The 15,458-nt window shown below is 43.7% G+C and overlaps 1 protein-coding gene across 1 annotated transcript; it reads left to right on the forward strand.

Annotated features, from left to right (window-relative positions):
- Window positions 1–4,539: 4,539 nt before the first annotated feature.
- Window positions 4,540–5,469, forward strand: LOC109903570 (leukotriene B4 receptor 1). The gene has a single exon (XM_031789234.1). The coding sequence runs from the start codon at window positions 4,540–4,542 to the stop codon at window positions 5,467–5,469; it is 930 nt and encodes a 309-aa protein (XP_031645094.1).
- The last annotated feature ends 9,989 nt before the right edge of the window (window positions 5,470–15,458 follow it).

Below are 15,458 nucleotides of genomic sequence, written 5' to 3' on the forward strand. Positions count from 1 at the left end.
CATGCCAACCCCTAATTCTAACCCTCAGCATACCCATAATCAAACCCCTCACCCTAAACTTAACAGGTCAGGGTACTCTAAAAAATAAATAGCTTTTTTTTAGGTGTTCTTGACTTTGATTTTAGAGCAGCCAAATAAGAGGCCCATTGGCCCTGCTATTTTGTCCTCAACAAAACCTACATTTTGGTTTGCTGACTGTATAGGCTGTACTTTCTAGGTATCCATAGGTTAGCCTAGATGTGTTATTTCGGGGATCTAACGCCCTTCAAGCTTGACCTCCATTGGTCAAAGCCTAAATTGTATTGCTTCTGTCAGCTTTCCCATTAATAAATTGGTTAGACTTGTCTATGGACAATGTTACTGTACATATCTCTCAATGTATTCTGCAAAAATTGAAATTTGTGTGAACATACTGGGACCACTAAGGAAACAGAGCTGTAAGAAATGCTTGATTTTGCAGGAAATGTTGAACAACATTCAGAAAAGGTGTAGATTTTTAGGGGAAATCACCCATTTCAGAACACAAATGCATGAATGTTGACCCTGTCCAAACCCAACTACCCAACTATTCATCACCGATTCAACAACTTAACGCCTCCAACCCAGAAAGAGTGAATACAGTCATATTGATTCCATTCAAGTGTAACGGTTGTCGGCGGGAGAAAGAGAGGACCAAGGTGCAGTGTGATAAGTATTCATTGTAATTTAATAAAGAATGAATACAGAAACAAAACACGACAAACAAACAAACAGTCCTGAACGGTGCATCAAAACACAACAGAAAATAAACACCCACAAGTCAAAAGTTAAACCAGGCTACCTAAGTATGATTCTCAATCAGGGACAACGATTGACAGCTGCCTCTGATTGAAAACCATACCAGGCCGAACACAGAAATCCCAAAACATAGAAAAAGGAACATAGACAACCTACCCAACTCACGCCCTGACCATACTAAACCAAAGACATAATAAAAGAACTAAGGTCAGAACGTGACATCAAGAAGTACGACACATACAGTTGACGTCGGAAGTTTACATACACCTTAGCCAAATACATTTAAACTCAGTTTCCACAATTCCTGACATTTAATCCTAGTAGAAATTCCCTGTTTTAGGTCAGTTAGGAACACCACTTTATTTTAACAATGTTAAATGGAAAATAATAGTAGAGAGTGATTTATTTCAGCTTTAATTTATTTAATCACATTCCCAGTGTGTCAGAAGTTTACATACACTCAGTTAGTATTTGGTAGCATTGCCTTTTAATTGTTTAACTTGGTTCAAACGTTTTGAGTAGCCTTCCACAAGCTTCCCACAATAAATTGGGTGAATTTTGGCCCATTCCTCCTGACAGTGCTGGTGTAACTGAGTCAGGTTTGTAGGCCTCCTTGCTCGCACACGCATTTTTCAGTTCTGCCCACAAATGTTCTATAGGAATGAGGTCAGGGCTTTGTGATGGCCATTCCAATACCTTGACTTTGTTGTACTTAAGCCATTTTGCCACAACTTTGGAAGTATGCTTGGGGTCATTGTCCATTTGCGACCAAGCTTTTACTTCCTGACTGATGTCTTGGGATGTTGCTGTTGGTGTTCTTTGGCTTGCAAGCTCTCTCCCTTTTTCCTCCAAACATAACAATGGTCATTAGGGCCAAACAATTCTGTTTGTGTTTCATCAGACCATTGGACATTTCTCCAAAAAGTATGATCTTCGTCCCCATGTGTAGTTGCAAACCGTACTCTGGTTTTTTAATGGCGGTTTTGGAGCAGGGCCTTCTTCCTTGCTGAGTGGCCTTTCAGGTTATGTCGATATAGGACTCGTTTTACTGTGGATATAGATACTTTTTTACCTGTTTCCTCCAGCATCTTCGCAAGGTACTTTACTGTTGTTCTTGGATTGATTTGCACTTTTCGCACCAAAGTACGTTCATCTCTTGGAGACAGAACATGTCTCCTTCCTGAGCGGTCCGATGTCTGCGTGGTCCCATGGTGTTTATACTTGCGTACTATTGTTTGTACAGATGAACGTGGTACCTTCAGGGGTTTGGAAATTGCTCCCAAGGAGGAACCAGACTTCTGGAGGTCTACAATTTTTTGACTGAGGTCTTTGCTGATATCTTTTGATTTTCCCATGATGTCAAGAAAAGAAGCACTGAGTTTGAAGGTAGGCCTTGAAATACATCCACAGGTACACCTCCAACACTGCCTTTCAGAAGCTTCTAATGCCATGACATCATTTTCTGGAATAGTCCAAGCTGTTTAAAGGCACAGTCAACGAAGTGTTTGAAAACATATCACCCACTGGAATTGTGATACAGTGAATTATAAGTGAAATAATCTGTCTGTGAACAGTTGTTGGAAAAAATACTTGCGTCATGCACAAAGTAACTGACTATAACAACTATAGTTTGTAAACAAGAAATTTGTAGAGTGGTTGAAAAGTCAAGTTTATTAACTCCAACCTAAGTGTATGTAAACCTCAGACTTCAACCCTATATATATATATATATATATATATATATATATATATATATATACATAATAATATATGTCATTTAGCAGACACTTTATACAACTGCCCGTGTGCGACTTAGAGTCATGTGTGTGTCAAAGGTCCTTTTTGGATTTGTGTTGAGCAGGTAGAGTAAGGTACATACCAAACACAAACCCTATAGGAGGGACCTGACTGAGGGGAGGAGGGACCCTATAGCGTCAGCCTGAGGGCAGGAGGGACCCTATAGCGTCTGCCTGAGGGGAGGAGGGTCCCGATAGTGTCTGTCTGAGGGGAGGAGGGACCCTATAGCGTCTGCCTGAGGGGAAGAGGGACCCTATAGCGTCTGCCTGAGGGGAAGAGGGACCCTATAGCGTCTGCCTGAGGGGAAGAGGGACCCTATAGCGTCTGCCTGAGGGGAGGAGGGCCCCTATAGTGTCTGTCCGAGGGGAGGAGGGCCCCTATAGTGTCTGTCTGAGGGGAGGAGGGCCCCTATAGTGTCTGTATGAGGGGAGGAGGGACACTATAGCGATATTCTGAGGGGAGGAGGGACCCTAATGTGTCTGTCTGAGGGGAGGAAGGACCCTAAATTATCTTTCTGAGGGGAGGAGGGACCTTATAGAGTCTGTCTGAGGGGAGGAGGGACCCTATATAGTCTGTCTGAGGGGAGGAGGGACCCTATATTGTCTGTCTGAGGGGAGGAGGGACCCTGTAGAGTCTGTCTGAGGGGAGGAGGGACCGAATAGTGACTGTCTGAGGTGACGAGGGACCTTATAGAGTCTGTCTGAGGGGAGGAGGGACCCTATAGTTTTTGTCTGAGTGGAGGAGGGATCCATTAGAGTCTGTCTGAGGGTAGGAGGAACCCTATAGCGGCTGTCTGAGGGGAGGAGGGACCCTAGAAAAGGCCATGGGAGGGATCTGAAATTATTTTCTGATCTTGTCTGATAATTGTCTATTCAAAAATAGTCTTCAGTGAGTGATGTTGCCTCACACCCAAGACCTTCAGGGCAGTTTGATCATTTGCAAACCAGACTGTGATGCCGTATCTCAGGATTCTCCCTATGACCTCATGGAAGAACAGGAGCTTTTTTTCTGGTCAACTCCAAAATCCCTTAGTCTACGAAGGAAATAGAGGCGTTGTTGGACTCTGAAGCAGACCCTCTTTACTTTGACCTACCAGATCAGCACCCAGGTGATCTAACCTGTGCTATGTTGGCATTGTGGACAACCATAGACACGTGGTCACTGACTGATTTGGGGTCAAACACCATTTCCTCCATTTTAGAAGAATTGTAGTTTTTCTAGCCTTATTTTGCCACTAAATGGAAACATTAAACTAAGGCCATACATTCAAAGAGAGACAACAACACAGAGATGGATTAAATGCATTACACATCCATTTATCTGTCAAAAGTTCAAATCATTAAAACGTTTTGCACAAGATAAAACCACATAAAAAATATGAATTATTAAATGTGGAAAAAATATATAAAACCCTTGTGGCTTCCCCCTAGACAACAGCTACAATCTACTTTATATGTTTTAACTAAAGCTTAAACTATCTTCTCAGCGTCATGTGTCTATTGATGAGAATCAGGTTGAGTGTAGCCTTAATGACAAAATTGGAAGTTTCTAAATGTTAACCTCAAACACATATCTCTCTCTCTGACTCATACTCTCTCTCACACACAGACACAGACACAGACACAGACACACACAGACACAGACACACACACACACACACACACACACACACACACACACACACACACACACACACACACACACACACACACACACACACACACACACACACACACACACACACACACACACACACACACACACACACACACACAGAGCTTTGTCAGGAGGAAGCTGACCAGAAGCAGTTAACCCACATCAGTTTCCTTATTATCACTCTATGACAAGAGTTCAAGAGAAGTATACAAACTTGTGAGGATTTGAAGAACGAGAAACTAAAGAATTAGATGTCTAAAGTCTACCCTCTCCCAGATAGCTCATATTCTTTCACGGACCACGGTGAACATGGACTCCTCCAGCAACTCTAGCTTGGACTCCACCTCCCCGGATTCGGGCCGCCTGATTTCGAGCACAGTCCTGGGGCTGTGCTGTGCGCTGGGCCTCCCTGGTAACATAGCTGTCCTGGTGGTCATCCTGCGCCGCACGTCCCGACGCCCCAACTTCACCCTGTGCCTCATGCTGAACCTGGCTTCCTCCGACATCCTGTGCCTGGCCACGGTGCCCGTGTGGATCTATACTCTCGGGCAAGGCTGGACTCTGGGCCGTGCTGCATGCAAGTTAGCCACCTTCCTGCTCTACCTCAGCCTGTATGCTAACGTGCTAACGGTTACTCTACTCGGTGTCCAGCGCTACCTCCAGGTCCTCTACCCGCAGATGTGGAACAGGCTGGGGCGCAAGGGGGAGGCGGTGCTGCTCCTGGCCCTGTGGGGGCTCGCCTGTGCCCTGACTGCCCCCGCAGTTGCCACTCGCGATGTGCGCGATGGCGAGCTCAAGTGCCAGCGACACACGGGCTCCGATGCTGAAAGAGTTGCTGTCCTCGTCTTGGAGACCCTTTTAGGGTTTGTAATTCCGTTCTCTGTGCTGGTCACGTCCTACTGCCGCCTCCACCGGCGGGTGAACCAGACGGCGCTGTTCAGCAGTGCCAAGATGACGCGGCTGGTCACCAGTGTGGTGGTCGCCTTCTTCATCCTCTGGATCCCTGTGCACATTGTCAATGTGGTGGACATCGCCGGCATTGTGCTGCAGACTTCCTGGCCAGAGGCATCGGCAGCGCTGCTGAGACACAGAAGCGCGGCAGCGCGTGTCGTCCGGAGCTTTACGTTTTTTAACAGCTGCCTGGACCCCTTCCTGTACGCCTTCGCCTCACGGAGGATCCGTGAGCAGCCCAAGTCGTCGTCGAGGAGCGAAAGCAGGATGCAGGTCACAAATATCTGATGTATGAAGCTCTGCTCTGCTGGTGTGACTAAAGGCACGTGACTGGAATGCCAACCCCTAATTCTAACCCTCAGCCTACCCATAATCAAACCCCTCACCCTAAACTTAACAAGACGGGGTACTCTCAAAAATAAATAGCTTTTTTTAGGTGTTCTTGACTTTGATTTTAGAGCAGCCAAATAAGAGTCCCATTGGCCCTGCTATTTTGTCCTCAACAAAACCTACATTTTGGTTTGCTGACTGTATAGGCTGTACTTTCTAGGTATCCATAGGTTAGCCTAGATGTGTTATTTCGGGGATCTAACGCCCTTCAAGCTTGACCTCCATTGGTCAAAGCCTAAATTGTGTTGCTTCTGTCAGCTTTACCATTAATAAATACATGTATTTGGTTACCATGAGTAAGTTTCTCTTATAGTGCATGTACTTCTGCTTTGGTTCAGAGGAGCTTCAACTTACCCGTGTGTTTTGGAATATTTCGTCATACTTGTGAAGTTGCCTCATTGAATGTCAAAATCAGGTATTTGAGCAGTGAGCACAATGGAAAAACACACTAGATCCATGCAACAACATTTCTGCCTAAATAGATAAATTATCCCACTCTGATATTAAATGTGGGTTTAACCATTTTAGTTTCAGTCTAACCTGCAACAAGAAGTGAGCCAACTTGCCAACACTGCCAAACAAAATTCATTCTGAACCAAATGAAGGTAGAACTTTCCATATGTCAGATGTATCAACACATTTGGTAAACAGACAAACAACTATATCTGCACCCAAAGGAACATGCCTTTATGTTTATAATTAGAGAAAAAGCTTGAGATTGACATACTGTAGTTTAAAACATTTTATGAAACTATAAACAGTTTTTTGGGGGTTATGATCAGGTGGTAAAAATCATGAGCTGACGCACACCCAGCATTTATTGTAGAGGTGCTGACTAACTGTATAAAAAGAAAGAGAGAAAGTAGAACACTCTAAATAGATATGCGTCACACATCCTGCATATGCTCCCAACAATTTAACGTCTGGGGAACTTGCAGATTTTCAGATGTAAGTGGTATATTTATAAGTACAAAATTCCTAACACTTGTAATTCCCTCTATCTTATGTTCAGAACTTTGATTGTGAATTCATTGGGGTTTCACAGAACTTTCACTGTTGAGTCATTCAAGCAAAATCAAATCTAACTTACTTTTCTTTTTGAAGTGGTGAATAGAAAGAATAGTAGATGGTAAATATCATTTTCAAATTATAGTAGATGGTAAATATCATTTTCAAATTATAGTAGAGGGTAAATATCATTTTCAAATTATAGTAGAGGGTAAATATCATTTTCAAATTATAGTAGAGGGTAAATATCATTTTCAAATTATAGTAGAGGGTAAATATCATTTTCAAATTATAGTAGAGGGTAAATATCATTTTCAAATTATAGTAGAGGGTAAATATCATTTTCAAATTATAGTAGAGGGTAAATATCATTTTCAAATTATAGTAGAGGGTAAGTATTTGACCATCACCTAACATGCACCATGTTTTAAATCATTTGTATCCAATGGCAGGTTGTGAGCATGTGTAACCGATGTGAAATGGCTAGCTAGTTAGCAGTTGTGCGCGCTAATAGCGTTTCAATCAGTGACTTCACTCGCTCTGAGGCCTTGAAGTTGTTGTTCCCCTTTCTCTGCAATGCTTTTGTGGCGCGATGGGTAACGATGCTTTGAGGGTGACTGTTGTCTGTGTGCTGAGGGTCCCTGGTTCGAGCCCATGTTGGGGCTTGGAGAGGGACGGAATCAATACTGTTACACATGTTCAGAAATACAGCGCCTTCGGAAAGTATTCACACCCGTTGACTTTTTCCACAGTTTTTTTCCAGCCTGAATTTAAAATAGATTAAATTAAGATTTTGTGTCACTGGCCTAGACACAAACTCCTGTAATGTCAAAGTCAAATAATGTTCGAAGAAATGTTTACAAATTAATAAAACGTGAAAGCTGAATTGTCTTGATTCAATAAGTATTCAACCCTTTTGTTATGGCCTAAATAAGTTCAGGATAAAACATGTAGTTATTAAAGTTATTAATTACACATTGGATGGTGCATCAATACACCCAGTCGATACAAAGATACAAGCGTCCTTCCTAACTCAGTTGCCGGAGAGGAAAGAATTTCACCATGAGGCCAATGTTAAAACAGTTACAGAGTTTAATGGCTGTGATTGGAGAAATCGGAGGATGGATCAACAACATTTTAGTTACTCCACAATACTAATCTAATTGACAGAGTGAAAAGAAGGAAGCCTGTACAGAATACAAATATTTCAAAACATGCATCCTGTTTGCCACAGGGCACCAAAATAATACCGCAAGAAATGTGTCAATTAATTCTTTGTCCTGAATACGAAGCAAATCTAATACAACACATTACTGAGTACCACTCTCCACATTTTCAGACATAGTGGTAACTGCTTCATGTTATGGGTATGCTTGTAATCGTTATGGACTAGGGAGTTTTTCAGGATAAAAAAAAGGGAATGGAGCCAAGCACAGGCAAAATCCTATAGGAAAACCTGGTTCAGTCTGCTTTCCACCAGACATTGGGTAACAAATTCACCTTTCAGCAGGACTATAACCTAAAATGAGGCAAATCTACACTGGACTTGTTTACCAAGAACGCAGTAAATGTTCCGGAGTGGCCGAGTTACAGTTTTGACTTAAAAAATCCATGGCAAAACCTAAACATTTTTATCTATCAATGATCTGCAACCAATTTGACAGAGCTCGAAGAATTTTCAAAAGAGTAATGGGGAAATGGTGCACAATCCAAGTGTGGAAAGCTCTTAGAGACTTACCCAGAAAGGCTCACAGCTGTAATCACTGCCAAAGGTGGTTCAACAAAGTATTGACTCAGGGGTGTGAGCTGTTTCTATTTTTTGTTTTCAATACATTTGCAAAAGTTTTTCAAAACATGTTTTGACTTGGTCATTATGGGGTATTGTGTGTAGATGGGTGAGGAAACAATATTTTTAAAACATTTTGAATTCAGGCTATAACATGTGGCAATGTGGCATAATTCAAGGGGTATGAATACTTTCTGAAGGCACTGTATGTCAGTCTTATAGTTGTATTATCCTTATACAGTACATACTGTACGTAGGACAAATCATCAGAAACAGGGGTATTGTAAAGCAGTTGGCTACTGTAAACCTGTAGCACGTTGTTGTATACCATTTATTATATGTTGGTGATCAAATGATTGTATCTTTTTAATAAGGTACAAAACAGGTTCCCATGGACAGAAAAACAAGTGATGAGACCGAAGAAGACAAACGGTTCCCATTCCACCCCGAACCACAGGACTTCCCCAACCCAAAGTTAGATTGGTGGTTCACAATAGTGGCGCTTTTACAGAGTCATGTTGTATGCCTTTTTTGTCCCATGCAACATTGTGCAAAATTGTTGTGGTATATGGCCAATATACCACGGCTCAGGGCTGTTCATAAGCACAACACAACTCGGAGTGCCTGGATACAGCCCTTAGCCGTGGTATATTGGCCATATACCACAACCCCCCGAGATTACTATTATAAACTGGTAAACAACGTAATGAGAGCAAATTGATGTAGTATTTACAGCCACATTCATACACAGTTTGGTTTTACCTTCCAACAAAATTTGATGTAAAATTTCTACAACTGCTTCGCAGACAGACTTCGGTGTGTCAAATCGGAGGGCCTGTTGTCCGGACCTCTGGCAGTCTCTATGGGCGTACCACAGGGTTCAATTCTCGGGCCGACTCTTTTCTCTGTATATATCAACGATGTCGCTCTTGCTGTGGGTGATTCCCCTCTACGCAGACGACACCATTCTGTGTACATATGGCCCTTCTTTGGACACTGTGTTAACTAACCTCCAAATGAGCTTCAATGCCATACAAAACCCCTTCCATGGCCTCCAACTGCTCTTAAACGCTAGTAAAACCAAATGCATGCTTTTCAATCATTCGCTGCCCGCACCCGCCGACTAGCATCACTGCTCTGGACGGTTCTTTCCTAGAATACATGGACAACTACAAATACCTAGGTGTCTGTCTAGACTGTAAACTCTCCTTCCAGACTCACATCAAACATTTCCAATCCAGAATCAAATCTAGATTTGGCTTTCTATTTCGCAACAAAGCATCCTTCATTCACGCCACCAAACTTACCCTAGTAAAACTGACCATCCTACCGATCCTCAACTTCGGCTATGTCATCTACAAAATAGCTTCCAATACTCTACTCAGCAAACTGGATGCAGTCTATCACAGTGCCACCCGTTTTGTTACCAAAGCCCCTTATACCACCCACCACTGCTACCTGTATGCTCTAGTCGGCTGACCCTCACTACATATTCGTCGCCAAACCCACTGGCTCCAGGTCATCTATAGGTCTATGCTAGGTAAAGCTCCTCCTTATCTCAGCTCACTAGTCACGATAACAACACCCACACGTAGCACGCGCTCCAGCAGGTACTGTATATCTCACTGGTCATCCCCAAAGCCAACACCTCCTTTGGCCGCCTATCCTTCCAGTTCTCTGCTGCCAGTAACTGGAACGAATTGCAAAAATCGCTGAAGCTGGAGACTTACATTTCCCTCATTAACTTTAAACATCAGCTATCTGAGCAGCAAACTGATCGCTGCAGCTGTACATAGTCCATCTGTAAATAGCCCACCCTATCTACCTTCCTCATCCCCATATTGTTTTTATTTATTTTCTGCTCTTTTGCACACCAGTTTCACTACTTGCACATTATCATCTGCTCTTCATCGTCTGCTCATCTATCACTCCAGTGTTAATCTGCTAAATTGTAATTACTTTGCTACTATGGCCTACATATTGCCTTACCTCCTTTACGCTATTTGCACACACTGTAAAAATACTTAATTTTTTTCTATTGTGTTATTGACTGTACGCTTGTTTATTCCATGTTTAACCCCGTGTTGTTGTTTGTGTCGCAATGCTTTGCTTTATCTTTGCCAGGTCGCAGTTGTAAATGAGAACTTTATCTTAACTAGCTTACCTGGTTAAATAAAGGTGTCAAAAAAGATAATTCGATATGCATCCAAATTGAAAGAGTGATTTGTAGTTTTGATTGTTGTACTCAGTCAGTTGGAAATGTGCTTAGAGTTTTGAAACATGAGCCATTTTGATTATCTGTTTTGGTTTTTATGGCGGTTTTGGAGCAGTGGCTTCTTGCTTGCTGAGCGGCCTTTCAGGTTATGTCGATATAGGACTCATTTTACTGTGGATATAGATACTTTTGTACGTGTTTCCTCCAGCATCTTCACAAGGTTCTTTGCTGTTGTTCTGGATTTGATTTGCACTTTTCGCACCAAAGTACGTTAATCTCTAGGAGACAGAACACATCTCCTTCCTGAGCGGTGTGACAGCTGCGTGTTCCCATGGTGTTTATACTTGCGTACTATTGTTTGTACAGATGAATGTGCTACCTTCAGGCGTTTGGAAATTGCTCCCAAGGATGAACCAGACTTGTGGAGGTCTACCATTTTTTCTGAGGTCTTGGCTGATTTCTTTTGATTTTCCCATGTTGTCAAGCAAAGAAGCACTGAGTTTGAAGGTAGGCCTTGAAATACATACACAGGTACACCTCCAATTGACTCAAATGATGTCAATTAGCCTATCAGAAGCTTCTAAAGCCATGACATCATTATCTGGATTTTCCAAGCTGTTTAAAGGTACAGTCAACCTAGTGTATGTAAACTTCTGACCCACTGGAAATGTGATACAGTGAGTTATACGTAAGTGAAATAATCTGTCTGTAAACAATTGTTGAACAATTTTCTTGTGTCATGCAAAAAGGATGTCTTAACCGACTTGCCAAAACTTGTTTGTTAACAAGAAATTTGTTGGGTGGTTGAAAAACGAATTTGAATAAATTTGAATGATTCCAACCTAAGTGTATGTAAACTTCCGACTTCAACTGTATCTGTCACAAATACATTTATTTTACATATAGAAAACCATAAAGACCTGAGTGAAGTCCCCTATTTGAACATTATGCAAAGTCCAGTGTAATTATCTGCTTCCCCAGTCCATGTTCAGTTCTCTGGTCAAACACACAGCTGCCCCAGTCCCAGAAGATTGAGGCTGAGAGATTGTGAGCTGTGGTGGGGTTGAAACTCAGATTTGCATGGGCAGGGAACTGCCACACTCCCAGAATAGAGCAGCACCATAGCCAGATGTTCAGCTGTCCCCAGAGAGTTTCAGTGAGTTTTTAGCACATGGCTTCAGTATTAGAAATATCATGAAGACTAGTGGCTTTATAACCAATGGCTTCAGTATTAGAAATATCATGAAGACTAGTGAGGTTATAGCACATGGCTTCAGTATTAGAAATATCATGAAGACTAGTGGCTTTATAACCAATGGCTTCAGTATTAGAAATATCATGAAGACTCATGATTTTATAGCACATGGCTTCAGTATTAGTCATATCATGAAGATCAGTGATTTTATAGATAATGGTTTCAGTATGAGTAATAAATCAAATCAAATCAAATCAAATTTTATTTGTCACATACACATGGTTAGCAGATGTTAATGCGAGTGTAGCGAAATGCTTGTGCTTCTAGTTCCGACAATGCAGTAATAACGAACAAGTAATCTAACTAACAATTCCAAAAAACTACTGTCTTATACACAGTGTAAGGGGATAAAGAATATGTACATAAGGATATATGAATGAGTGATGGTACAGAGCAGCATAGGCAAGATACAGTAGGTGATATCGAGTACAGTATCTACGTATGCATATGAGATGAATAATGTAGGGTAAGTAACATTATATAAGGTAGCATTGTTTAAAGTGGCTAGTGATATATTTACATCATTTCCCATCAATTCCCATTATTAAAGTGGCTGGAGTAGAGTCAGTGTCATTGACAGTGTGTTGGCAGTAGCCACTCAATGTTAGTGGTGGCTGTTTAACAGTCTGATGGCCTTGAGATAGAAGCTGTTTTTCAGTCTCTCGGTCCCAGCTTTGATGCACCTGTACTGACCTCGCCTTCTGGATGACAGCGGGGTGAACAGGCAGTGGCTCGGGTGGTTGTAGTCCTTGATGATCTTTATGACCTTCCTGTAGCATCGGGTGGTGTAGGTGTCCTGGAGGGCAGGTAGTTTGCCCCCGGTGATGCGTTGTGCAGACCTCAATACCCTCTGGAGAGCCTTACGGTTGAGGGCGGTGCAGTTGCCATACCAGGCGGTGATACAGCCCGCCAGGATGCTCTCGATTGTGCTTCTGTAGAAGTTTGTGAGTGCTTTTGGTGACAAGCCGAATTTCTTCAGCCTCCTGAGGTTGAAGAGGCGCTGCTGCGCCTTCCTCACGATGCTGTCTGTGTGAGTGGACCAATTCAGTTTGTCTGTGATGTGTATGCCGAGGAACTTAAAACTTGCTACCCTCTCCACTACTGTTCCATCGATGTGGATGGGGGGGTGTTCCCTCTGCTGTTTCCTGAAGTCCACAATCATCTCCTTAGTTTTGTTGACGTTGAGTGTGAGGTTATTTTCCTGACACCACACTCCGAGGGCCCTCACCTCCTCCCTGTAGGCCGTCTCGTCGTTGTTGGTAATCAAGCCTACCACTGTTGTGTCGTCCGCAAACTTGATGATTGAGTTGGAGGCGTGCGTGGCCACGCAGTTGTGGGTGAACAGGGAGTACAGGAGAGGGCTCAGAACGCACCCTTGTGGGGCCCCAGTGTTGAGGATCAGCGGGGAGGAGATGTTGTTGCCTACCCTCACCACCTGGGGGCGGCCCGTCAGGAAGTCCAGTACCCAGTTGCACAGGGCGGGGTCGAGACCCAGGGTCTCGAGCTTGATGACGAGCTTCGAGGGTACTATGGTGTTGAATGCCGAGCTGTAGTCGATGAACAGCATTCTCACATAGGTATTCCTCTTGTCCAGATGGGTTAGGGCAGTGTGCAGTGTGGTTGAGATTGCATCGGCTGTGGACCTATTTGGGCGGTAAGCAAATTGGAGTGGGTCTAGGGTGTCAGGTAGGGTGGAGGTGATATGGTCCTTGACTAGTCTCTCAAAGCACTTCATGATGACGGATGTGAGTGCTACGGGGCGGTAGTCGTTTAGCTCAGTTACCTTAGCTTTCTTGGGAACAGGAACAATGGTGGCCCTCTTGAAGCATGTGGGAACGGCAGACTGGTATAGGGATTGATTGAATATGTCCGTAAACACACCGGCCAGCTGGTCTGCGCATGCTCTGAGGGCGCGGCTGGGGATGCCGTCTGGGCCTGCAGCCTTGCGAGGGTTAACACGTTTAAATGTCTTACTCACTTCGGCTGCAGTGAAGGAGAGACCACATGTTTTCGTTGCAGGCCGTGTCAGTGGCACTGTATTGTCCTCAAAGCGGGCAAAAAAGTTATTTAGTCTGCCTGGGAGCAAGACATCCTGGTCCGTGACTGGGCTGGGTTTCTTCCTGTAGTCCGTGATTGACTGTAGACCCTGCCACATGCCTCTTGTGTCTGAGCCGTTGAATTGAGATTCTACTTTGTCTCTGTACTGGCGCTTAGCTTGTTTGATAGCCTTGCGGAGGGAATAGCTGCACTGTTTGTATTCAGTCATGTTACCAGACACCTTGCCCTGATTAAAAACAGTGGTTCGCGCCTTCAGTTTCACACGAATGCTGCCATCAATCCACGGTTTCTGGTTAGGGAATGTTTTAATCGTTGCTATGGGAACGACATCTTCAACGCACGTTCTAATGAACTCGCACACCGAATCAGCGTATTCGTCAATGTTGTTGTCTGACGCAATACGAAACATCTCCCAGTCCACGTGATGGAAGCAGTCTTGGAGTGTGGAGTCAGCTTGGTCAGACCAGCGTTGGACAGACCTCAGCGTGGGAGCTTCTTGTTTTAGTTTCTGTCTGTAGGCAGGGATCAACAAAATGGAGTCGTGGTCAGCTTTTCCGAAAGGGGGGCGGGGCAGGGCCTTATATGCGTCGCGGAAGTTAGAGTAACAATGATCCAGGGTCTTTCCACCCCTGGTTGCGCAATCGATATGCTGATAAAATTTAGGGAGTCTTGTTTTCAGATTAGCCTTGTTAAAATCCCCAGCTACAATGAATGCAGCCTCCGGATAAATCGTTTCCAGTTTGCAGAGAGTTAAATAAAGTTCGTTCAGAGCCATCGATGTGTCTGCTTGGGGGGGGATATATACGGCTGTGATTATAATCGAAGAGAATTCTCTTGGTAGATAATGCGGTCTACATTTGATTGTGAGGAATTCTAAATCAGGTGAACAGAAGGATTTGAGTTCCTGTATGTTTCTTTCATCACACCATGTCACGTTGGTCATAAGGCATACGCCCCCGCCCCTCTTCTTACCAGAAAGATGTTTGTTTCTGTCGGCGCGATGCGTGGAGAAACCCGCTGGCTGCACCGCTCCGGATAGCGTCTCTCCAGTTAGCCATGTTTCCGTGAAGCAGAGAACGTTACAGTCTCTGATGTCCCTCTGGAATGCTACCCTTGCTCGGATTTCATCAACCTTCTTGTCAAGAGACTGGACATTGGCAAGAAGAATGCTAGGGAGTGGTGCACGGTGTGCCCGTCTCCGGAGTCTGACCAGAAGACCGCTTCGTTTCCCTCTTTTTCTGAGTCGTTTTTTTGGGTCGCTGCGTGTAATCCGCTCCGTTGCACTGGTTGTAAGGCAGAACACAGGATCCGCATCGCGAAAAACATATTCTTGGTCGTACTGATGGTGAGTTGACGCTGATCTTATATTCAGTAGTTCTTCTCGGCTGTATGTAATGAAACCTAAGATGACCTGGGGTACTAGTGTAAGAAATAACACGTAAAAAAACAAAAAACTGCATAGTTTCCTAGGAACGCGAAGCGAGGCGGCCATCTCTGTCGGCGCCGGAAGTACAGATGTAGAGGTGGCAGGGTAGCCTAGTGGTATCATGAAGACCTGTGATTTT

The sequence above is a fragment of the Oncorhynchus kisutch genome, linkage group LG14, assembly GCF_002021735.2.
Source record: "Oncorhynchus kisutch isolate 150728-3 linkage group LG14, Okis_V2, whole genome shotgun sequence".
In the NCBI taxonomy this organism is placed as follows: Eukaryota; Metazoa; Chordata; class Actinopteri; order Salmoniformes; family Salmonidae; genus Oncorhynchus; species Oncorhynchus kisutch.